This window comes from Podarcis gaigeae (assembly GCF_964106915.1).
Source record: "Podarcis gaigeae genome assembly, chromosome: 3".
NCBI lineage: Eukaryota > Metazoa > Chordata > Lepidosauria > Squamata > Lacertidae > Podarcis > Podarcis gaigeae.
The window spans coordinates 13,586,646-13,612,711 of record NC_139680.1 but is presented as its reverse complement, the minus strand read 5'-3'; the positions used below and the strand labels follow the sequence as shown (position 1 = coordinate 13,612,711).

General features: G+C 45.2%; 2 protein-coding genes across 7 annotated transcripts in view; one reads left to right on the top strand and one right to left on the bottom strand.

Moving 5' to 3' along the window:
* PLCB4 (phospholipase C beta 4) overlaps positions 1–26,066 on the bottom strand; it is a 665,275-nt gene that overhangs the window by 380,673 nt on the left and 258,536 nt on the right. The gene's annotated exons all lie outside the window — the stretch shown is intronic.
* PAK5 (p21 (RAC1) activated kinase 5) overlaps positions 1–26,066 on the top strand; it is a 264,301-nt gene that overhangs the window by 79,207 nt on the left and 159,028 nt on the right. For all 6 annotated transcript variants that reach the window (XR_014561916.1, XM_083730256.1, XM_083730254.1 and 3 more), the window contains 4 exons: positions 4,553–5,338; positions 18,518–19,012; positions 21,744–21,877; positions 24,800–24,926. Coding sequence is in view for 5 of the 6 variants with exons in the window: in XM_083730256.1 (XP_083586382.1) it covers positions 4,553–5,338; positions 18,518–19,012; positions 21,744–21,877; positions 24,800–24,926 (1,542 nt within the window). In the remaining variant the exon portion in view is untranslated. The remainder of the gene's footprint in view (positions 1–4,552; positions 5,339–18,517; positions 19,013–21,743; positions 21,878–24,799; positions 24,927–26,066) is intronic.

The window sequence follows — 26,066 nt, the reverse complement described above, 5'->3', positions numbered from 1 at the left end:
GTGTCAGGGACTGGACTGCGGAGGAATGGTAGGAACCACCACCACCCCTCTTCCTGCACCTTCCCAAGAAAAGGAGGACAGTATAGATTTAGAACACTGGTTTGCAGAAGGTCATAGTGCAGAGGGGAGAAGCTGGGAAATATTGGGAGAGTAGCAGGAAGGAGAAGCACCAGGGGAGAGACAGCTGGCAGTGCCTCTAGAATGCATTCGTGACCACCACTCCTCTCCTAGGACCAGGCGTGCATTGAGAGTAGAAGAACAGAAAGCACAGATCAGCTGGCGCAGGTGTGACGTAGTATAGGAGAGATGGAGGGAGTGGGACTTTACTTGGAGCAACACCATTACCTAGAGAGAGACCGCATTCCTTTGTCTCCCACAGTGAATATTGAATAAACTACTTGGTAAGAACTCTTCTTGTTTTATCTGCTTCTTTGCTGCCACCATGGGAGGGGTAGGATTCCCTGAATCCTGATAGTGGGCTTCCTGTGGACATCTGGTTGGACTAGATGGATCTTTGGTCTGGTCCATCAGACTCTTCTTAAGTTCTTAGGTAAGGTCTGATGTGAGATACCAGTTCAGCTCACCTCCCAGGAGAATATATGCCGCTTGCCTGCAACTATGCCTGGCTAGTGTTGTTGGCAATGGGGAGACAATGGAGTGCGCCTCCAGCGGGCAGTGCGTCCGGAGATCCTGGGCTGCCCAGATGACCAGATCCCTCCTCTTGGCCATGCTGATGTGATCCAATGGAAAGCAGAGTGATACGTTTGGCACCAGCTTGGCTGCAGGAGTTGCCAGAAGGAGCCATTCAAGACATCATCCAACCATCTTAGGGACTCCACTCCAGATCTGTGTAGGGTTTACTCCTGAGCCTTTTTCTCTCCCAAAGATATCCTGCAAGACAGTACAAGTTGGGGATAAGAGTTTTCCTTCTCCATATGGTGATCAGACCTTGGGCTAGTCACAATTCTTTGAAGTCTCTCAGCCTCACTCACCTCACATGGTGTTTGTTGTAGGGAGGGAAGGGAATGGAGATTGTTAGCCGCTTTGAGACTCCTTAGGGTAGGATCAAATCCAAACTACTCCTCCTCCTCCTCCAAAGAGGAAACTGAACTCTCCCATAGCACTGCCCTGGGACTTCTCAGTGCTTAGCAGTATGGGGAACATGCAACAATATTTTGGAATGTTATACTATTATGAAGGGGGTGGCCCTCCAGGTGTTCTTGAACTACAGTTCCCATCATCCCTGACCATTGACCACATTGGTTGGAGGTGGTAGAGAATAGAGTACAACGATATCTGGAAGTTACCATAGATCTACTGAGTTTACCCACATCCTTGAGTGTTAAGAAGTCCCACAGGCAAGTGATACCAAGCTTTGGTTTCCTTTTGGAGGAGAAATCACTGAAGATTAGCAACTGTGCCCTAAATGAATCCTTTTGTATGGGTTTGGGGTTTTTTATATTTAAAAAGCAAAAACATAATCTGGCTTGATTTTTCTTTAAAAACATCTGCCCTGTGTAATGCAGTTTGCAAGTATCCAACAAATATGACCATCAGGCAGGCAAGGCCCTGTTGTTGATGATGATTTCTTTTCTCACAAAGTGATCCAAAGTAACTTTTTAAAAAATACACACAATTAAAAACAACCACAAAACCCTAAGAACCCAGCTAGAAAATCAAAAGGCAGGATTAACTAATCAGACCCCATTAAAAGAGGTCACAGTGCTGCCCCTAAGTTTAAGAGTCAAAAGTCTGGGCTAAGAAAAAAGTCATTGCTCCCAAATATGTAGATAAAAATTGTGCCTCCCTGGGGAGATCATTCCACAAATGAAGGGCCCATCCTTTGATGCTCACACGGAGGGTTCCTAGCTGCTGGTTCCTGCCATGATCTTTAAAGCCCTAAATGCCCGCAGCCCTATATACCTGAAGAAGCATCTCCACCCCCATCATTCTGCTCGGACACTGAGATCCAGCTCCGGGGGCCTTCTGGTGGTTCTCTCATGGAGAGAAGTGAAGTTACAGGGAACCAGGCAGAAGGCCTTCTCGGTAGTTGTGCCTGCCCTGTAGAACACCCTCCTATCAGATGACAAGGAGATAAATAACTATACAACTTTTAGAACACTTCTGAAGGCAGCCTTATATAGGGAAGTTTTAATTTTGGTGTTTTATTATGCTTTAATATTTGTTGGAAGCTGCCCAGAGTGGCTGGGGCAACCCAGTCAGATCAGTAGAGTACAAATAATAATAATTATTATTATTATCAGTGCTATTTTTCTAGAAAAAGAGGTGCTGAAACTCACCATGAACTTGTACTCTTACAATGGCAATGGCACCCACCTGAGAGGTGCTGGAATTGAGTTCCTCTCAGTTCTGACTGAAAAAAGCACAGATTATTATTATTATTAACCAGTGTCACCCACTGCCCATGTCAGCTACAGGAGGCCTTTACAAAACCGCAGTATCTGTGCAAATCACACCCTTCTCTGCCCCCATCTCTTTTCCTATCGCAAGGAGTAGCTTTCTCTTCAACGCATGGATTTTCATCAGGATTCAGGGCCAAGTAAGTGAAGGTGTCTTCAGAATTCCTCCAGGAGGTGGTGTGTGGGGTGAACAACCCCAGATAAGGCACAAATGAAAAAGAACTGTTTCAGGTGGAGGAAGGTGGAATAAATCATTTTGTATGCAGAGCAACCTCGTGCCTCCATAGGGTCCACCTCTCTACTCAGAGAAGCAGAGCGAATCCACAAGCACAGACAAAATAAGGGAGGGAGAGCAAGGCGGGAGGGGAGAGAGAGCGAGAGCGAGAGCGAGAGCGAGAGCGAGAGAGAGAGAGAGAGAGAGAGAGAGAGAGAGAGAGAGAAGAATCTCCTCTGCCTTGAAGCTTAAACACAGGGAGAATATTAAATTGGCCCTTGTATCTGAGCAACATGTCGACACAAGGGAAGTGGGTTTCCCTTGGGTGCTTCAGTCTTGCATTAAATTATAAAGCATTTCATTGCCAATCCTGCTGTTTTATGATGTGGTAATTAAATATGAATGGGCTGTCAATTGAAACACAGTCACATTACTGAATGGTTTCAAAGTCAAAGGGGAGCACATCTGCCGCACCTCGTTCGACCCTATGGTTTCAGTATCAAAAGCTACAAAACAGCAACACCAGCTTGTAATTGCAAACAGAAACCAGTGCAAGCCCTGCCCTCTGCTTGCCCCTCAGGGACATGGGTATGGGCCCCGGTGGCGGCAGACCCTCTCCTCCTCCTCAACCCCTCTCCAGCTGCTGCTATGAACTGGCCAAGGGAGGAGGCTGGCTGCGGCAGTCATGGAGAGGTAATGGGTATGCTCTTTCACTCAAGACAAGTGGCGACTCATCCTATTCCCCAAGCTTGGCAGCAGCAGCACTGGTGGAGGAAACAGGGACAAATCAGAAGCCAGGGTGGCTTTCATAATTCTCGGACTGTCCCTGGAAAATCAGGACGCTTGTGGGGTATGTGTCAGGCTTCCGGGAATCCGATCACCCTCCCTCACAGCTGGCTGCCAGAAATGGGAAAACAAGACGTTCTTACCAAGGTAATTTATTCAATATTCACAGAAGGAGACGTAGGATGTCTTCTCTCAGACAATGGCGTTGCTTCGAATAAAGTCCCGCACCCTCCATCTCTCCTATTATACATCATTCCTACATCAGTTAATCTGTGTTTTCTGCCTCTGAGATTTCTGTTCTCCTACTCAAAGCCCGCCAGGAGCTGGGAGAGGGAGGGTCTGGTGTGCTTTCCAGAGACACACAATCTGTTAGCTGTCTCTCACTTGGTACTTCTTCTTCCTCCTCTCCCATTATTTCCCAGCTTCTCCCCTCTGCAGCCTCTGAACTGTGACCTTCTGCAAACCTCTGTTCTAAATCTATACTGCCTCTTCTCTGGGAAGTGCAGGAGGAGGGGGACGGTCTCCACCATTTGCCCTTAGTCTAGTCCCTGACAGTATGGCACTCTAGCTATTTCCAGGCTTCTGGCCCTGTGAGAAGTGAGCAGATTAATAAAGCTCAGTTTGAGATGCCATGAAAGCTGTTTAGAGCCAAAAAGAAAAGTATCCCTTGTATATCTTGTTCCTTTTCTTCCTTCTGTCTCACAATGCCTTGGTAGTGTTACCTTAAGTGTTCTTTTTAGGGAAGAATAAAGTGCCCAATAATAAGCGGACATCCTGTGCTCCATATCCACTTGTATAAGTAAATCTAAACTGAGGAGTGATTTCTTTTCATTCAGTTGCATGCTGGCAAACTAGTTGTTAGCTTTGCCTGGCACTGGTACAGACTGGCATCAAGTAGCAATTTATTATAATAGTCTCTACTTGTATATGGAGTTTTCAACAGTATGCAATAATGCATCTTTAGGAGGAAATGACATTTTTTTTGTCCTAAAATGTTACATTTGATGGAGGGACATGGCAGGCTATCACCCTGTTCCTCGCAGCATTGTTGAAATTGCTCTGCTCAATAGTTTTATCACAGTAACATGAAATCTAAGACGGTCTTTAATCAAAAGCTATCTTCTGTTCCCAGACCATCGTTAGAGGAAATAAACCTTGCAAGGATACTTCAATCAATGGATTGCTCGAAGAATTCGACAATATCTCCGTGACACGTTCCAACTCACTGCGGAAGGAGAGCCCTCCCACCCCTCGCCTGGGACATGCCAATCACATCGAAATTCACCAGCAGGAAAATGGCTACATCACGTATTCTCAGTATTCGAGTGAGTCGGAGACTGCTACGGACTTCCTTGCCGAAAAGTACAGAGACAAGAGCATTCATGGGGAAGAGTTGGACAGATATTCCAGGGGCAGCTGTGCTGCTAAGCAAAATGGGCACATGGCGAAAGTGAAAGCCAGCGAAATGTATTTTTCAGAAGCTAAGCCCCTGAAGTCTGATATCTCTAGGTTCTTGCCAGATTATCATGCTCACATGGAAACGAAAAGCAAACTGAATGAGTATGGTGGTTTGAAGCTGGAATATCAGAGGGCTCCTAGCAGATCGTCCCTGGATTATAAAGAACCTTTTCATTTCACTCCTTCTAGGACTTCCATTCACAGTCATTGCTCAGGAGAGAGACTAGAGTACAGTGACAGCGACTGGGCCAAGGATGATTATGACAAAAGGCCAAAGTCGTCCTATGTAAACCAGACAAGCCCTCAACCTGCCATGAGACAGAGGTCCAGGTCAGGCTCTGGTCTCCAAGAGCCAATCATGCCCTATGGAGCAAGTGCTTTTAAGTCCCATCAGCAAGGCCATTCGTATAGCTCATATACCTACCCACGATTATCAGAAACCGCAGCAGGCATTCCAAAGGTAAACTTTTACAGGTCAACCTTTTCGACGTTGTGGTCATTTCAGTATTTGGAGTTGAACACTTATTTTGCAATCTGATTTTAGCCCCAGTATTCCTGTGGGTCCTACAAAAGACCTGGTTTCTTCCCAGGGAGATGAAAGGTTCTTGCACATAGGCCTCTGAATATGTATGAAGGTTTCTCATTTTCTATGGTTCGATTGGAACTCCAGTGCTACTTCTAAAAATTGGTACTGGCACTAAATCGAGCTCTGTAGTTCAGTGATAGGTTGTTTGTTTGTTTGTTTGTTTGTTTGTTTGTTTGTTTGTTTTTTGGCCAACGTATATTACTAGATTTGTTCAAAACCAATCCATTTGTTGCCAAAAAAAATTCCACCTATCTGCTTCATAATATCAGATCTAATTGAAGAGAGCCTCAGATATCTGTTCTTTTAGGTGTCCCTCCCCAGCAGCTACCCCATGTGTATCCAAATATGGGTGTTCACTTCATTTCTTCCAATTGGAGGTGCATCTGGATGGGAATCTAAGTATGCATCCCATAATGATCTATACATTTTTGGCTAGCTGGTACAAGAGTTTCCATACCCAGCTACTGCTCCCTGCCCACCCCCACCCCCACTGACCGCCATCATGCAGAAGAAGTTGCCCAGGCAGCCAATCATCATTTGTTTTCCTGGCAGATAGTAAATCAGACAACAGTGGAAAGAAGTTGCATTTCAGGACAGTTGGACAAATAGCAAAAATGAGGGTGGTCCAATTGCTGTGGCATCCCTATACATGACACTTAAATGCACAGCTGCAAAATAATGATGATGATAATAATAATAATAATAATAATAATAATAATAATAATAATAACCAAATGTTTATCTGCCCAACCCCACTTCCCATTACTTTAAATAGAATTTGCCTGTTGTGGGTCCTAACTTTATGTCATTAGTAACTCCACCGCAAACATGCGAAATCCAGTGATGTAGATCTCCAATAGGTAAGTTCTCCAATATGTTAAAGAGGAGGGAGTCAGTGGGTGGTTGCTGTTTGGGGCGGCACCCACACATTCAATGCAGTGTCTAGAATGGCCTATAGATCAAGGGTGTCGTTGGACTACAATATGCACCATCACTGACCATAGGTCCTGCTGGCTGTGGCTGATGTGAGTTGCGTTCCAACAACATCTGAAGGGTCAAAGGTTCCCCATCCCTCCTGTAGATGCTTGATAGCTTTTCCTGTGAGCAACGCCATGGCTCTCATGAAGCCAGGTGCCCCAACTCTAGAGGGCCAATGTGTCTTCGCCCTCCTCAATGTTTGTTGGAAAGTGGCTGCCCTCCTTATTGTGTGTGCATGATGTCACATGGATCACATGTTGTCAGTTCAGTGACTGGCTCCTCCAGACGATGTGACATCATGCAGGCACAACACCCACCGGGCCCACTCAGTCGTTTGAAGCCTTTTCCCATGAGGATTTGAGCACATCTTCTCAAAAATACATCTCAGATCTGAGTGTTCCGTGTCAAAATGATGCTTCTGATTCACAGTGCCATTCTATACATGACTATGTATAGAGACCCATTGAGTGCAATGGAACTTACTTCCTGGTCAGCAGATATAGGATTGCAGTGCCTGTTTCATCTGTCTGTTCCAACCAGTCTATGATTTCCAAAACAAATAGTGTTTTTGCATAAGGAAAAAACAACAACAGATGTCTTCCTCAGGGGAAATGGTGATGGTTTAAGTCTAAAAATCAATTAATGACAGAGATTATTTAGCTCCCCATCATTATTTTTAGTTAAGGTTTGTTTTTTAAATTGCCTCTGGGGATGGGGGTATCTAAATTTTGCCCCTTCTTCTGTAAAGCTCCCTTGACATTTTTCAGTGACATCAATATCATCCTGAAGACCTTCCAAAATGTTAACAATTTCCTACTTCTAGACTGAATATTTCTCCTTGCCAAGTGCCTGAGCATGTGCATGGAACAATATTAGCCTAAATGCACAGACACGAGCAAGCCTTAGGTAAAGGTAAAGGTACCCCTGCCCGTACGGGCCAGTCTTGACAGACTCTGGGGTTGTGCGCCCATCTCACTCAAGAGGCCAGGGGCCAGCGCTGTCTGGAGACACTTCTGGGTCACGTGGCCAGCGTGACATCGCTGCTCTGGTGAGCCAGAGCTGCACACGGAAACGTCGTTTACCTTCCCGCTAGTAAGCGGTCCCTATTTATCTACTTGCACCCGAGGGTGCTTTCGAACTGCTAGGTTGGCAGGCGCTGGGACCGAGCAACGGGAGCGCACCCCGCCACGGGGATTCGAACCGCCGACCTTTCGATTGGCAAGCCCTAGGCGCTGAGGCTTTTACCCACAGCGTCAGCAAGCCTTATGAAACAGCAAATCCATACCTGACTGCTATTGCTGCATATATGGTTGAGCTTCAATTGATACAAGCAAATAGTTAAAGTCTTTGCTACGGAGAAGACTTTTGCAGCAATATATGCCATTGCCTCCAGCACAATCCTGGTGAACTTTGTAGGCTTATTCCAGAGTAAGAGCTAGTTTAACTGAGCCTTTTAGAACTGTACAATATGAGCTGACTCTACCCATAAATGCATAAAAGGAACCCTGATGCATCAATCCCCATCTAATCCAGTATCCTGTTCCCAATGGAAGCCAACCAGACATCTTCAGGAAGCCCAGAAATCTGGGCATGAAGACAGCTCCCCTCCCATGCTATAATAGAATAATAATAATTTATTATTTATACCCCACCAAACTGAATGGGTTTCCCCAGTCACTCTGGGTGGCTCCCAACAGAATATTAAAACCACAATAAGACATCAAACATTAAAAACTTCCCTAAACAGGGTTGCCTTCAGATGTCTTCTAAAAGTCAGATAGTTGTTTATTTCCTTGACATCTGATGGGAGGGCATTCCACAGGGTGGGCGCCACTACCGAGAAGGCCCTTTGCCTGGTTCCCTTGTAACTTCACTTCTCACAGTGAGGGAACCGCCAGAAGGCCCTTGGCTCTGGACCTCAGTTTCTGGGCTGAATGATGGGGATGGAGACGCTCCTTCAGATACACTGAGCCGAGGCCATTTAGGGCTTTAAAGGTCAGCACCAACACTTTGAATTGTGCTCGGAAACGGACTGGGAGCCAATTTATGTCTTTCAGGACCGGTGTTATATGGTCCCAGAAAACTCTCCCATTCACCAGTCTAGCTGCCACATTCTGGATTGGTTGTAGTTTCTGGGTCACCTTCAAAGGTAGCCCCACATAGAGCGCATTGCAGTAATCCAAGCAGGAGATAACCAGAGCATGCACCACTCTGGCGAGACAGTCTGCAGGCAGGTAGGGTCTCAGCCTGCGTACCAGATGGAGCTGGAAGACAGCTGCCCTGGATACAGAATTGCTGTGCCTCCCCTCCCAAAAAACCCCAAACCCACATTCAGAGATATACTGCCTCTAAGGCTCCAACTTCCATTTGGGTATCCTGCTTATCTATGACTTTGTCTAATTTCCCTGCAAAGCCATCTGAGCCGATAGCCGTCACTACTGCATCTTGCAACAGGAAATCCCACAAGTTTATTGTTCTTTGTGCTTGTCGGCACATTCTCCCATTCATTCCAAGTTGTCATTCTGAACCTGTTCTGCATTTCAGTTCGGCCCCATGGTGAATCCAGCGGTTGGGCAGGCTACGGGCTATGTGACACATTTAATCACATGCCTGAACTGCAGTCCACAATGCCCACTGAGTCAGTCTTCATTTCAGTGAATCAGCTACGAGGGGTGGGAGAGCTGCACTTCATTTTATTTAATTGAACATGTCAGGGTGGGGATGTCCATTGTCTGTTTTCTTCTGCTATTCTGCAGAGACGCAGTTATCCGCCTACGTACCCACAGAGGCTGGATTTCTGGATCAGCGCTTTCGATTGCATTCAAATCAGCTGGCTCACTCCCCACCCACCCCCAGCAATCTCTTACACCTTGCTCTTTTGAAGTGTACAAAATGGTTGTTTCTTGTTGCTGCTGATGTTGCATTCTCATCCTGTACCTTCTATTTCCCTTTCGCTCCCCTCCCCAGGAAAAAAGTGAAATGAGTTTTTTAAGCAGGAGGGATATCCACCTCCTAGCAACTGAAAGGCCCTTTGTGCCAAAGGGAGAACATCCTTGCTTTCCTTGCACAGAGAATAGGCAGCACAGCTGCCGCTGCAGCAGCAGCAGCATGTTCCGTTTCAGTGCTGTGCTTTTGATGGATTTCTTGTCAGAACTTAATCTGCTCTGCTGACCTGGACCTGAACAATCAGATTCCTTTCCTCCCACCTCTTTCCATTTTCTTCAGTCATTCAAAGAATTTCCTTTGGGAGATTAATTAAAATATAAATGTCAAAAAGAAGTATGCAATGAAACAATACGTATAGTGCATGCCACTCTCTGGATTTTGCAATGCTGTGGATCTCTATGCTTAGACCTGATTAGAATTAAGGTGTGTCAAGTTTATCTTTTGTTACGCATGTCACAGAAAGCAATAATAATAATAATGGAGCATCTTGAGTCATAAGTGTGTGTAAAATATAAGCATGAGTGCATTTTACAAAAGCTTGTTTTGTTTTTCTTTTTTCCTTAAACCTGTCTCTTGTAGTCGGCCATGCCTTTAAAAAAAATACTAATGCTGATTCAATTCATTAAAGTAGATTTCAAATCACTAACATGGAAAGGTAATTAGACTCTATCTAACATGTGAGCTGTCCACATCATTATCAAAAGACAAGGAGGAGAGGGGGCAGAATAATTACCTCTTCTCAATAATTTGCTGGATATTTGTCAAGAGCTTTCTCATGGAGAGAACCTGTAACCATTAATTTAAAAGGTGGGAGAGGACTGGCAGATAGACACACTTAATTTCAACGCTCTGAAAGAAAGAGAGAAGGCAACTGCTATAGCTCTTCACATAAGTAAAAAGCAAACACAGCAAAGCCTCTCAAGATGTGGTCTAAAGTCACATGAAAGAGAACCTTGTAGAAGCTAAGCAGATCTGTGTCCGGTCACTCCCTGGATGGGAGACCAGATGGGAAGCCTTCTGGCTTGAATTCCATCATGGAAAGACAGTGGGATATGGTTGTAAACAAATATATATAAATATAACAGCTTTCGAATTACAAAGTTGTGCCCAGCCCAGATTCTCACAGTGCAGTTACAGGAACTAATGCTACCTTGGTAGGATTTCAACTTTACACCTGGTTTTGTAGTAGTCCAGAGATGGGCGTCTTCAAGGCATGCTTGGTTGCAGCCAGGTTTCCTTCATTTTTGGCTTTCAAACTTTCAGTTGTCATGATCTGAGAAAAGTTTGAAAAGGTATAGCCTCAGACACTCAGAAAAAAACAGAGAACAGGCCTTCTAATGAACCAAAGATCTTTAGAAGGTCTACCACCCAAAAGAGCAATTGGTCCCTTCAACCAAAGTGACGGACAAATGCCATTATTTTCCTCCATACCTAGGGATTTTTGAGATGCACATCAGCGTTGGCAACAGAATATGGAATAGGCTCGACCTCTTCCAGAGAGGCTCTCCTTATGAATGCAAGCCACCGCTCCACTTGTACAAATAAAACTGAAACTGAGAGGTCTTGCACTAGAGGAAGAGTCATTTTGTCATTTTGCGAGATACAGTGAGCTCATTAAAGCAGCTTGCCATTAATTCATGGGTGAAATAATTGCACGTGTCTGTTGCCGGCACCCAGCTCATTTATATCTCTGAAATTTGCAGCTCTAAAACGCAATTGGCGGTTCTGCACTTGGTGAATAGTCAGCAGTTTCTGGAGCCTTTGGAAGTGCTCTTCTTTGAGAAAGAGAAGCCCGACAGCTCTACACTTCAGATACGCCTTCTGAGCTTGCAGGAAGCCTTCTTTCCATCAAAGCTTGCTGTGAGATTAAAAGACGAGCGAGTCCGCTGGACACGAGAGTTTGCCAGACGCTAATCTCTGCATTAAATCTATCTTCCTCCATTGAGTACACCCTACTCACAAACACTCCGGCGCCATGCAGCCGCCTACAGTGACAAATTGATGCTGCGGCGAACTCCCTTTCTCGCCTCCGCCCCACCCTGCAGTCTTAGCATAAAATGGTCAAATGATGTTCCACTGCAGAATTCAATTTCACAGTTCAGTTGGATCCTTGATTACACTGCCAAATTCAGATTAATGTGCATTTAACTAACATGGATCAGGGAACTCCTGGCTGCCAGCCAGCAGTAAAACTAGCAACGGAGAGCTGTTTAAGAGCTCTATGCTTTGTCCTCCCTGTGCGCCACCACTGAAATTGATTGATTAAATAAATTCACAGCTATAATTATTTGTAATTGTGCTACATCATGAGTCTGTGTCGAAACCCCCCACCCACGTCGGAGATGTTACACACATTATCCCAAGCTCTTTTGCTTTGAACAAAGCTGAAAATTATTCCTTTTCAGAAATGGTTTACATTTTCTGTTGTTGTTAATCTTGCACCCTCATAGGTACATTTTCCTCAGACTGGCTCAGAAGAATATTTGAGAATGTCAAGAATAAATGGATAAAAAGCTAGGTGGGACATTTAAAAAAACAACAGCAACAAAGAATGCAGTAGTCTGAATTCTAAACTCTCACAAGCAAATCTGATTAAGCGTCAATGTAAAACATCATTGTCATCTTGCAAAGACTGCCACTGATTTAATTTCTTTTTGACTTTTTGATTTAAACGATAGGATTTTTTTAAAAAAGAGTTGGTCATTTTAGGAAATAATTCAGGAAATGGCTAACTGCTGTATTTTTCTTTGAGAAGGCTCCTTTTAAAGAGGCTGAGCTCCTATTTGATGTGCCCATCTTATAAATTCCCTCAGGGATGAAATCTCATTGTGTGATATTCTGTGCTATATACGCATAGTTCACTCAATTTGCATGTATGCTACTGACTGGAGATTACACACATAAATATACAACCGCACCCCAGGGGTTAGCACAGTGCTTCTCAAACTTGGGTCCCCAGCTGTTGTTGGACTACAACTCCTATCATCCCTAGCTAGCAGGACCAGTGACCATGGATGATGGGAACTGTAGTCCAACAAGAGTTGGGGACCCAAGTTTGCTCTCCAGATATTGTTGACTACAATCCCCATAATCCCTTGCCATTGGGCATGCTGGCCTGGACTACTTTTTCATTTTGCCAGATACACAACTTTGTAACATTATAAAGACAGCTGGGGAACTATTTTTCCAATATATCTTCATCCAAACACATGGAATGCCTGGACCATTAAACCTGTGAATTATCTGTTCCTACAGGTAATGTGGAGATGCTATATCTTTTGGTTTTGAGTCTTTGCTAGTGCTACTCTGCACCAGTTAAAGATTGTTAATGTTCAGCTTTTTGGCTTTCACCCAATTGATCCATCCATCCATCCATTAATTAGAATAATATTTAAGTAAAGTTAAGCATTGTAAAACGACATGAAAAGTGGCTTTAAAAAAAAATGCTGAAAGAAGGATCCTTTGTTCAAGCCCACATTAGTTCATTAACTGACATCACCAGTTCAAGGGCTTATGGTAGCTGGTACTATCAAAGCCTTAGACCTTGGAGAACCCAATGCTAGTTGGGCACTACCAAGTAAGATAGACTCAAATTTCACCCACTGGGAGGCAGCTTCATATGCCTAGAGAAAAGTATTTACCTTAAAAATAGACTTAAGATCAACAGCTTTTAAATCAAGCATAAATAAAATACTTGAGTTAAAATGCCTTCTGAGAACAAGGAAGTTCTAGGTCCATCATATTAAGAACATACAAAGCTGCTGTATGGTCCACATGTTCAGACCAAGGGTCCATCTACTCAATAATGTCTTTGCCAACTGACAGCAGCCCTTCCTGGAGATGCCTTAGGACCTTCTGCATGCAAATCAGATGTTCTATCACTGAGCTGTAGCCTTTCCTCATTGTGCTATTGTGATAGATTCAGGTTTAGAAAGGACATATTGAAACATTGGCACTGATTTCAGTGGACCTTTGGTAGCTACAGGCACCTATAGCTCATACTGTGAAGAACATAAGAACAGCCATGTTGGATCAGACTGAAGGTCCATGTAGCCAAGTGTCCTGTTTCTTACATCGACCAGAAAGCCCACAAGAAGAAGATGAAGTCAATAGACCTCTCTCCAGCTGTTCCCCTCTCAACAGAAACTGGTATCCAGCACAGATTACCTCATAAAGCCCCATTGATAGGTCTATCATCTGAGTATTTGTTCATAGTGTTGTTGTTGTTTAGTCGTTTAGTCGTGTCCGACTCTTCATGACCCCATGGACCAGAGCACGCCAGGCACTCCTGTCTTCACCCCTCTTTAAAGCCATCTAAACCAGTAGTCATCACCACATGACAGCCAATTCCATAATTGAATTATGTGCTTGGTGAATATGTCCTTGCGCTCATCAAAATGGAATCTACTGCCATTCGGTTTTATTTGTGAACACTAGTCTTCAAACACACACACACACACACACACACACACACACACTTCCTTGAAAACTTTCACCTTCCCTTGTAGGAAAGATGTTCCAGCCTCCCGATCATATCACCTGCTGTTGTCCGCATTTCCCCCCACTGTACAACATCCTTTTGTGGAGTAAGAAACTAAAATGCTCAGAGGTGCTAAGACCACCCAAACAGGTCTTAAACCAAGGATATTTTTGCTCCATACAGAACCACTGGCATTACAGCAGTTTACCCATAAGGCAGTGGTAGCTAACCCGGGCCTCTCTAAGTGTTGCTTGACCCTACTCCCATCCTCTCCTACCAGATATCTGCCATCTTAAAAGGCTATTTTAAGCCTGATTCTTATCAAATGGCCTGTACTCAGCTACCTTCAGTAGCCTCGTGCTTTTGAGTTTAGAATCATAGATGCAATGCAGGAGTCTTCTCACAACTCACAACCCTGAGATTAAGAGCCCCATGCTCTACTGGCTGAGCTATCCAGTAGCTAGCTTTTGTCTGGTTCTTTCTAGTCCCAAAGGTTAATCAGATCACAAATTATTTTACATCTACAATTAAACCTTTAGTTGATAATCTAGTATGTGGTAGAATGGAAATCAACTTTCATTTTCAGGAGCCTTCTAAAGCAACTCATTGCAATTTCATTCTTTTTGAGCTTAACGCAGGAGCAGGGAACCTGCCGCCCTCTTGGACTACAACTCACATCATCCCTGACCATTGGCCATGCTTACTTAGGCTGATGGGATTTGGAGTCCAACAACATCTAGAAGGCCTCAGATTCCACCATCCCTGACTTAATGTGTGGCCTCTGATAAATTGGCATCCTTAGGCATATGAAAATGCCAGCAATTGTCACTGTTCAGTTTTCGATGAGGAAAAGTTTTGAGAAGGATACAATCCCTCTTAGCCCAAAGCTTATGATTCTGCAATTAGGGAAGCAAATTTCCAGGGGGGCCGTGTTCTGTTCTGAAGACTGGGTTGTAAACTAAGCTATTTCTGAACTGTTGTGGACAGTATGAAACATCCCCTGTCTAGTCAAACAAGGGGAATGGTCAGGGAAATTGGCTGTGCGTTGTACAAACAGATGTTGCTGCATCAATCTGTCACGGTGGACTTTCATTTGATAGGAAACAGTGTTGCTTCACAGGCTTCAGAATGCCAATCAATGTTGTGCAATAATATCCCCTCTAACCCCATCAAGAAATGGCTATTTACTCTCATTACAGGGGGTGCAGGAGAGAATGTATCAGAGATTTACGTGGCACATGCTCTTTGCACTGTGTTGTGTTCCATCCTGCTGTCAGACTGACTGGGCAGCAGCAGCAGCTGTTCTGCTCAAACCACTGACAGCTAGAATCAGAGCAGATCAGACTTACCCCAGTAGTGGCTGGCCAGATGAAAGGAACTTCTTCCTATTACATTAACAGTATGAAAGGGAAAGGTCTTATCCACACTAAGCTTTTCTCCACTCTTTCCAGGCATAGTCTGCTCTGTGTCCAAACACCTTTTTCTTGTGGCTCTAGAGGAGCGGTTCTCAACCTGTGGGTCCCCAGATGTTGTTGGACTATAACTCCCATCATCCCTGAGCTCTGGCCTTGCTAGCTAGGGATGATGGGAGTTGTAGTTCAACAACATCTGGGGACCCACAGGCTGCTCCACTGTGAAAACTTCACAATCGAAGCAAGCATCAACCTGTGGGAGATCTGAATCGACATTTGCTCTGATTCAGCTTTAAAGGGGGGGGGGTTGTGGGGAAAGCTTTTTTTTGGGGGGACCACCCCAGAAATGCTCAGATGTGTAGCATTAAGGCATGGACCTCTGCCTGGAAAGAGTTGGCCAAAAGGTAACTGGATTTTAAAAAGATTTGGTATGTAGCTGTCTGTAGGGTCAGATTCTACCGGTAGATGATTTCAACCAGGGCACCAACTATAGAGGGCAGAAGGGGCTTCAGGCCCTCAATATTTATAGGCGGGGGCTGACCAACATCCCCCGCTGCTGCCAGGTGAACACTGGCCTGCTGGGCAAGCTCTGACCCACCAGGTGGGGGTGGGAGGCATGGAAGGTGATTTTTGTCCTCTGCGCCCCCCCGATATCACATGATTCCACCCGCCCCCCAATGTGTGTGTTTGGGGGGGGGTAAGTCAGCACCCCAGATTTGGGCTGAATAAAAATGCAAGAAAAACCCAGGCGGCTTCAGAGAGGACAATAGTCACTGTAATTTTGGAGAGCGATAATATGGTCACATTCCACTGATGAGGAAATCTTACCAGTTAAGAAGGGTGCTGAGACTCGCATATCTGCTATAGGCTTTAATAACTGTAAAGACCTGAGCTGTGAATAAAGTACGTAATTGGACTCCTAAAATCCCGTTCAAGTCGATGAGACCTTCCTTAACTGTGCACAGATTTGCAATTCCAGTATACAAGAGCACATGTGCTGCGGAAGCAGCTATGCAACCCACAATGTGTGTTTAGTAGCTCCATGGTAGAAGGACACAAATGTAGGGTGAAATCTAGTGGGAAGTTCTCCTGAACATGAGATGAATGGGACCTGCGATAGTTCAATGCAGATTTTTGGGGATTGTGCCCATGGTCTGAAGGCTATGTCTGAAAACCAAGGATGAGAAGCTAATGGACCTCCATATCAGCTGCAGCCAACGTAGCCAGTGGTCAGGGTTGATGGAAGTTGGAGTTCAGCCACAGGTTCCTCTCCTCCATCTGGCTCCTGCAGAATTGGCTGCAGTTATCTCTACTAGAGTCATCTTGGTAAAGCAGGAAATCAGTAATATTTGAAGACGCCATGTTCTAAATCAGATTACTGGCCCATCTAACCAAGTGTCACCTGTGCCGACCGCCTGATGGTCCCTAAGGGTACAGGCAGAATTAGAATCATAGAATCATAGAATCATAGAATCATAGAGTTGGAAGAGACCACAAGGGCCATCGAGTCCAACCCCCTGCCAAGCAGGAAACACCATCAGAACACTCCTGACATATGGATGTCAAGCCTCTGCTTAAAGACCTCCAAAGAAGGAGACTCCACCACACTCCTTGGCAGCAAATTCCACTGTCGAACAGCTCTTACTGTCAGGAAGTTCTTCCTAATGTTTAGGTGGAATCTTCTTTCTTGTAGTTTGGAACCATTGCACCGTGTCCGCTTCTCTGGAGCAGCAGAAAACAACCTTTCTCCCTCCTCTATGTGACATCCTTTTATATTACTTCCCACCCTTGCTGTCAAAGATCCTTTTAACTGAGCCAGTGTGGGGTAGTGGTTAAGAGCGGTAGTCTCGTAATCTGGGGAACCGGGTTTGCGTCTCCGCTCCTCCACATGCAGCTGCTGAGTGACCTTGGGCCAGTCACACTTCTCTGAAGTCTCTCAACCCCATTCACCTCACAGAGTGTTTGTTGTGGGGGAGGAAGGGAAAGGAGAAATGTTAGCCGCTTTGAGACTCCTTAAAGGGAGTGAAAGGCGGGATATCAAATCCAAACTGTTCTTCTTCTTCTTCTTCTTCTTCTAACTGGAGATGCCAGGGTTTCTTAGGCATCCAAAGCATTTGCTGTCCACGAACCTGTGACCGCCCCCCCCCCATGAATGACAGTTGCCTGCAATCTACCTGCACCAGAGTTCAACCAGGTGCTTCCAGCTGCAGCCATCAGTTGCTTCTTTCCCTAACCACTGAGCTGTGGCATTTACTATAAATAATGTGTTTCATTGAAAGAGATTACTCTGTATCGGTTGAAACAAGTAGCAAATAGATTATAGAGTTGGAAGGGAACCTTCCCTGCAATGCAGGAATATGCAGCTGCCCTATATGGGGATCGACCCTGCTACCTTGACATTATTGGTACCGCCAAGTACCAATTGGTTCTAACCAAGCTACCCACTTAGTAGGGGCCAGCATTTGGTTCCTCAGAGATATATTGAGTAGGGAGCTGGCCATGCTCAGATGGCCCAACAAGAGATGCCACAAGAGCAATCACATCCTCTCATTATTTGGAAAACACTAATAATAATAATAATAATAATAATAATAATAATAATAATATACACTGACCATGGCAAAGTTTATTTCAGAGGTCTCAAGAAACAAAGACCGTCATGCTCTAGACATAACAAAATGACTACCTCAGTCTCTTTTACCTGTTGTTTAGTTGTTTTAACTGTATCTTGTTTTGAAAGTGTTTTGTGGGTATATGGACCGTAATAATAATAATAATAATAATAATAATAATAATAATAATAATTTATACCCTGCCCATCTGGCTGGGTTTCCCCAGCCACTCTGGGTGGCTCCCAACAGAATATTAAAAACACGATAAAATATCAAACATTAAAAACTTCCTTAAACAAGGCTGCCTTCAGAAGTCTTCCAAAAGTCAGATCGCTGTTTATTTCCCTGACCTCTGGTGGGAGGGCATTCCACAGGGCGGGTGCCACCACCGAGAAGGCCCTCTGTTTAGTTCCCTGTAACCTCACTTCTCACAGTTAGGGAACCAACAGAAGGCCCTTGGAGCTGGACCTCAGTGGGGGTGGAGATGCTCCTTCAGGTATACTGGGCCAAGGCCTTTTATGGCTTTTAAGGTCAGCAGCAACACTTGGAAACGTACTGGGAGCCAATGTAGGTCTTTCGATGTACGTGAAACCACGCTTACCTGTTGACTTGCTTCTTTTCACAGCTGGATTATGATCGAGCCCAGATGGTTGTAAGCCCACCGCTGTCTGGGTCAGACACTTACCCTCGAGGCCCAACCAAGCTACCTCAAAGTCAAAGCAAAGTCACGTATTCAGGCAGTGGCTACCAGTACCCAGCAGTCTATCACAAATTCTCCCACTATCACCACCAGCCTTCTCTCCAGCCAAGCTCACATTACATTTCCACAGCTTCTTACCCAAGCTCCCCGAGCATCACTTCAAGTGCTTATCCTCCACCAAGCTGGGGCTCTTCCTCAGACCAACAGCCCTCCCGGGTCTCTCACGAGCAGTTCCGAGCGGCCTTGCAGCTGGTGGTGAGCCCTGGTGACCCTCGGGAGTACTTGGACAACTTCATCAAAATTGGGGAAGGCTCCACTGGTATCGTTTGCATTGCCACAGAGAAGCACACGGGGAAGCAGGTTGCAGTGAAGAAGATGGATCTCAGGAAGCAGCAAAGGAGGGAACTGCTCTTCAACGAGGTACGCCATTTTGGAAGTGTGGGAAGGTGCTTCCACCCTACTCATTTCAGCTGGGCTTGAGCACGCTGTTAGATTGTGCCCATTGGTTTTAAGGTAGAGGTAAGTAAGGAAGCCATGCTGGGACACGGGTGGCGCTGTGGGTTAAACCACAGAGCCTAGGACTTGCCGATCAGAAGGTCAGCGGTTCGAATCCCCGCAACGGGGTGAGCTCCCATTGCTCGGTCCCTGCTCCTGCCAACCTAGCAGTTCGAAAGCACAAAGTGCAAGTAGATAAATAGGTACCATTCCAGCGGGAAGGTAAATGGCGTTTCCATGCACTGCTCTGGTTTTCCAGAAGAGGCTTAGTCATGCTGGCCACATGACCCGGAAGCTGTATGCCGGCTCTCTCGGCCAATAAAGCGAGATGAGCGCCACAACCCCAGAGTCGGTCACGACTGGACCTAATGGTTAGGGGTCCCTTTACCTTTAAGGAAGCCATGTGTGGGATGTGGGTGGCGCTGTGGTTAAATCACAGAGCCTAGGACTTGCCGATCAGAAGGTTGGCAGTTCGAATCCCCGCGACGGGGTGAGCTCCCGTTGCTCAGTCCCAGCTCCTGCCAACGTAGCAGTTCAAAAGCACGTCAAAGTGCAAATAGATAAATAGGTACTGTTCCGGCAGGAAGGTAAACGGCATTTCCATGCACTGCTCTGGTTCACCAGAAGTGGCTTAGTCATGCTGGCCACATGACCCGGAAGCTGTCTGCAGACAAACGCCAGCTTTCTCGGCCTATAGAGCGAGATGAGCCCCACAACCCCAGAGTCGTCCGCAACTGGACCTAACGGTCACAGGCAGTGGCGTAGCGTGGGGGGTGCAGGGGGGTCGGCCACACCGGGCGCAACATCTGGGGGTTAGGGTTAGGGGGTACAAATCCATGGGTTAGGGGGCGCAAATCCACGGGTTAGGGGGCGCAAATTACTTGCCTTGCCCCGGGTGCTGACAACCCACGCTACGCCACTGGTCACGGGTACCTTTACTTTACCTTTAAGGAAGCTATGGAAAACAGGGAGATCTGGGCATGTCACCTTGAGCTCCCTGGAAGAAAGGTGGGCTAGAAACATAATAAAAATAAAATAAAATTAGAGGTAAACATGCCTCCAGATTGTGCCCATCAGTTCTATTTGGTCTTAAGGATGGCACTGAATTGGACAAAGTATCATTAAAAGGCATATTCTGTATCCCCATGTCTTGAAAGACACCTCTGTGAGCTATTGGATGTCAGGGCTTAGCCAGACTTCTCTCTCATACACAGAAGCCATTGCTTTGATTTAGTCACCCTTCTCCCATCTTTATGTAACAAAAACATTTACTCTCCCCCCACTCACTATCTGCTTAGCTCCAAACAAAACAGAGCCTTCCACAGCCCTTTTTGGCAACTGCCCCCAGAAGCTACTAATCTCACTCTAAGTTGCCAAAGGCGAAGAAGGAAAAGTTGTGTTCAGGAAGCTAAAGCAAGGAGGTCCAAAAAGATCCAGATGTTCTCCAGAGTCCTGAGGACACCGGCTTACACAACCAACAGTTCCTCTATCTATCTATCTATCTATCTATCTATCTATCTATCTATCATCTATCTATCTATCATCTATCTCTATCTATTATCTATCTATCTATATCTATATCTATATCTATCTATCATCTATCTATCTATCTATCATCTATCTCAATATTGTCCACGCTAACTGGAGTGGCTCTATGAGGTTTTCAGAAACGGAGTATAATAATAATTTCCCCAGCAACTCTGGGGGGCTCCCAACTGAATATTAAAACACAATACAGCATTAAACATTAAAAACTTCCCTAAACAGGGCTGCCTTCAGATGTCTTTTAAAAGTAAGATAGTTGCTTATTGCCTTGAAATCTGATGGGAGGGCGTTCTACAGGGTGAGCACTGCCTGGTTCCCTGTAACCTCACTTCTCACAGTCTGTCCCTGCCCTTACAGTAGATGCCAGGAATGCAACCTGGGATGTTTTGTATGCAAAGTACATGTTCTGCCCCCATGCTACCATTCTTCTCTGAGGGTAGATGCTAGCATCAGACCATCTGCTGCAGTGCTGGCAGTGGGGTCATAGAGTGCCACTCAGATGGGACCAGCCCGTTCCCATTCCCTGTCTTCCCAAAGCTCTTTATAGAAAGCATTCATGCCACCTTCCTTAAATGTACAATTCATGATTCAGAGAGCCAAGTTGTGATGGGAGGGCAAGCTTTCTCTCTCTCCATTTGCCAGCAAAGGAGAACAGCACTCCTGTGTTCCATCTTTAATAGTTTTGGGAAGAGGCATTTTAGCAGCTTCACTCCAACTTGCACCCACCTCAAATTCTACTTCTGCTGTGGGCACAGGAACCCTTTACACAATCATAAACCCATCGCTTCACATTGCAAGTCACTTTTTTAATTCACTGGGGGAAGGTCCAGAGTTACAAGGCAGGATTTGTGTCCTTCAACCAAACATATACCTAAAGACCAGTTCCACATGAGGATTTTGTTTTGGTTCAAGGTCAATATGTTTTAGTTCAATGTTATTTTGCTGATAATTCGCATTAAAACTCTTTTTTTTAAAGATGTGTGTGTGTGTGTGTGTTGCGGCTGCTTTATAAAAATATATTTACAATTTGGCCTATGTGAGTTAAAAAACAACAGATGCGCAAAACCCCATTAGCACACCATTCAGAGGTTCTGCTCTTCTGTTCTTTCAGGTTGTAATAATGAGAGACTATCATCATGAGAACGTGGTCGACATGTACAACAGCTACCTTGTGGGAGATGAGCTGTGGGTTGTTATGGAGTTTTTGGAAGGTGGTGCTTTGACCGACATAGTGACTCACACCAGGTAAGCTGCATGAAATGGGTACGTTTTAAGACAAGCCAACCCTTCCAGGCATCTGATAGTTTGCACCGTGGTTTGGCTGCCTGCAAGGGATTTCCCCATTCGCTGAAACTGGCTTGATCTCACGACATCAAAGTGGCGTGGGTGGAGCCTCTTGGGCTTTTCGATTGGAAGGTTAGTGCTTTGAATCCCCACGATGGGGTGAGCTCCCATTGCTCTTTCCCAGCTCCTGCCAACCTAGCAGTTCAAAAGCACACCAGTGCAAGTAGATAAATAGGTACCACTGTGGCGGGAAGGTAAACAGCATTTCCGTGCTCTCTGGCTTCCGTCACGGTGTCTCATTGCACCAGTTTAGTCATGCTGGCCACATGACCTGGTAAGCTGTCTGTGAAAAAACACCAGCTCCCTTGGCCTGAAAAGCAAGATGAGCGCTGCACCCCTTAGTCGCCTTTGACTAGACTTAACCATCCAGGGGTCCTTTACCTTTACATCAATGAACTGAACCCCTGTACATGGAGCATCAGCATGCATATAGAGGAGAGTAAAATTTGTAAAATGGTGGAAAGGAAGGAAAGGATTTGGCATTAGCATTAAGTCAACACATTATGCCATTCTATCATTAGCAGCAGCAGCAGCAACAATAACAGAGGAAGAATAGTTGGAGGGAGCCATAGACATTGGGTACATCCTATCCTGCTAATTCCTATTCAATGCCTTGTCGTTTCCATGGCAACCTGTGAATTTGCTAAACATAGTTTGGTTGTACCATCAGATGTATCAGTAAGATGCTGCACAAGGGAAGTGTGGTGGGTTTGATTTCCAACATGGATGTGCTGGTGCCTGAGCAACTTGGAAGTCTGTATGCTTAATTCTTTTACACTAGCTGATTCTCAAATAGGGGAAAATCTCATTTGCTCTGTAACTTTTCTGCTGTGGCTATTTTAAAGACCCGCTTCAGCCCACATGCTAAAAAAAAAACACCTCATAGCTTTCATTAGGAGCTATTTTCTGAACTGTTAGTCACCGTGCCAAATATTTTGACAGGCATTTAATTGCAAGCAGATGCTTCCAGAAAACTCTTAAGTGCTGTCATTAGGGCCGGGATTCATTAGAAGCATTCCTTTCTTGTTATTTGAACATTTTATGGCCGTCTCTCTAAGGTTTCGTTGAAGGCTTTGCAGTATTTAGATAAATAACATGAGGCCACAGTGGGCAAAATGTTCATTGCGCCTAATGGCTTGACCACAACCAGGGTTGTGATTAGCTACTGACCATTCATTAGGCAACAGATGTTGGCAGTCTTCATCTGCCTGCACTCCCTGTCTTCATGATGGCAGTGTTGGCTCCATCCTTGTCTTGAGTGCTCACAAGTGTTTGCCAGTGGGATGGTAAGAGTTTAAGACCAAGACCTGGGAGACCAGGGTTCAGATCCCACTTCTGAAGCCTTATTAGACTATACAGACTGGTGGGGTCTGCGTTGTTCCCGGGAGGGAGAAAGGAAGTCAAATGACATCGAGGTTTGGTTCAGAGAGAGAGTTTATTCTGCTCTCAGGATAGCAGAAGGCACTTGCATGGTCAGTTCACAGCAAGTCCAAAGAAATGAGAAATTTCATGCAGTGTATATATATCCTCCAGGCACCCTCTCCCCCCTTCCCCAGGAATCCAACCACGTCAGCTTATACACGTAAGTTGACATCCATGACGATAAACACTTATTCCTGTTCCGGTATTCCTGACCATAAAAGGTTGTTCCTGTTCCTATACTCTTATCTTGGGGCAGGAGGTCATCAACTCTAAGAACACTGCTGGCACCGTTCCCGGACAAGGTCTATGCATCACTGTGGTCAGGAAGTAAGATAAGACCCAAATGTGTCATCCCTACTCCACTTTGGAATGGACAAGGCCATTCATTAGTCGTCATGGACTGATAAAGGAGAGAGCTTTGTTTATACAGCTGGGTTCTTGGCTCAAGTGCTCAAGTTAATGCATTTTAGCTAATGGAGAAGGAAAAATGGGATTTTGGGGCCTGTTTCAGACTGACTGCACAGTCAGATTTTAGATTTGGGAAACCCATTCCTTCACTTCCAGCAACGAATCTCACTGACCAGTCACTTCCTCTCAGCCTGACCTACATCACAGGGTTGCTGTGAGGAAAAGGGGTGGGCAGTGAACCTTATGCACAACTTTCAACTCATTATATTTTTTTGTGTGAACTCAAACTTATCTGTATAATGAAGCTGTTCTTAAAATCACGGAATCATAGAATTGGAAGGGACCACGAGGTCTAGTGCAACTCCCTGCGGTACAAGACTCTTTTACGCAATGTGGGACTCTAACCCACAACTCTGAGATTAAGAGTCTATCAAATGAGCTACCGCCCATTGATGGTGTGTCAAAATAATTTAATAAAAATAAAAATTAGATTGATGGATTATTATTTAATTTCTATACCACTTAATATGTTGAAAACATCTCTAAGCACTGTACAAAAAGCTTTAAAAAACCCAGACAATTTAAATATTAGAAAATTGCACCGTTACATGTTAAAGTGTTCCATTAATACAAAGTGACTAATGCATATAAATCAATGTCAATTCATTTTCCTTCCTTCTCAGTCTCCCAGTTCTCACCCAGGATCCAAACAAACTCTCTGCTCCCCAACAAAAGTCTCATAACAAGAAGAGTTCCTGGAAGCAGCAGACATCACCCTAGTCTCTTACTCTAGACTTGCTTCCCTAGTGCCCCTGTTCCCTGCCTGTTCCCACCAAATGGAACAGCCTTTCTCAACCATGGGTCCCCAGATATTGTTGGACTACAACTCCCATCATTCCAGTGGCCAGTGGTCAGGGATGATGGGAGTTGAAGCAGATGAAAACACTACAGCAGGATTTGTTTCCATGTGTTGCTTTCTTTTAAAAATTCCAGAATGAACGAAGAACAGATTGCTACTGTCTGTCTGTCTGTCCTAAGAGCACTGTCCTATCTGCACAATCAAGGAGTCATTCACCGGGATATAAAGAGCGATTCTATACTACTCACAAGCGATGGGCGAGTAAGTTTCTCAGCAGTTGATTTAGTAATATGAATTAATTTTGTATACCAACCTTCATCCGCAGATCTCAGTGCATTTCACAACATGAGCATGTTTTTATGTTGTACAATTTCTTCTTCTTCTTCTTCTTCTTCTTCTCCTCCTCCTCCTCCTCCTCCTCCTCCTCCTCCTCCTCCTCCTCCTCCTCCTCTTCTTCTTCTGGATATTGCCTCATAGAACATAACTCTGGGTGTTGCGTGTCAAGGTCCCCCAAGCCACCCCTAAATAATTCACAACTCACACATAATTTTTGTTTAAGGTTTTTGGCATAATTTTGGCCACAACTTTATTAAAATACATAAATGTGAGTGGTTGCTTAGGCATTGGTTATGACTATCTGTCCCCACGCCCAGGGGCAGAACTGACTTCCAGATTCTAGCGAAAGCCAGTAGGGGAAAACAATATTGGGGAGCGCATGGAGCCGGGCACCAGACCCTCATCCCCCCCCCACATGCTCCCGGGGGCTTGCACAGCCCTAAGCCCCATTCAGGGGTACGGACAAAAGAATGGCAAGCCCCTGGATTCCTTTAACGGAATTCCCTTTCCGCAGCAGAATTGGAGGGGCAGGCGCTTACCCCTCCACCAACCAATCTTTTAACCAATGCCTAACTGCAACCTTACAAGTTGTGACGATTTGCTAGGCAAAAACCAAATGGCACCAGCCAATCAGCCAAATGGACAAAATTCCTACCAGGCCCCTGCCCCAAAAGCAAACGGCCCCATGACAGGCATAGCAAGGTCAACGCAATAGCCCTAGATTAGGGAGGGTGGGCGGGTGATCCGATGCATGCAGCAAAAGAGACCAGTCAGTGCGGTGTGACTTGATTTTATAACCTTTGGTCCGTCCCCCTAAATGGCAACACCAAAATTTGCCCAGTAACTCAATCGCCCAATCGCTGCGGATGGTCATCCATACTAACCCGCTCAGCAACAAAGGGATGGCCTGTTCAGACCCCACCGCAACACGTACTCTCTATGAAGGAGAACACGCTTTGCACAGAAATCAATTATAGGAAACTGAGGCCAGAATCAACACATGCCCCAAACATGAAAAGGGAGAGCTTCTGTGCACATCCAGAAAAAATGGCATTTCTTTGCCTT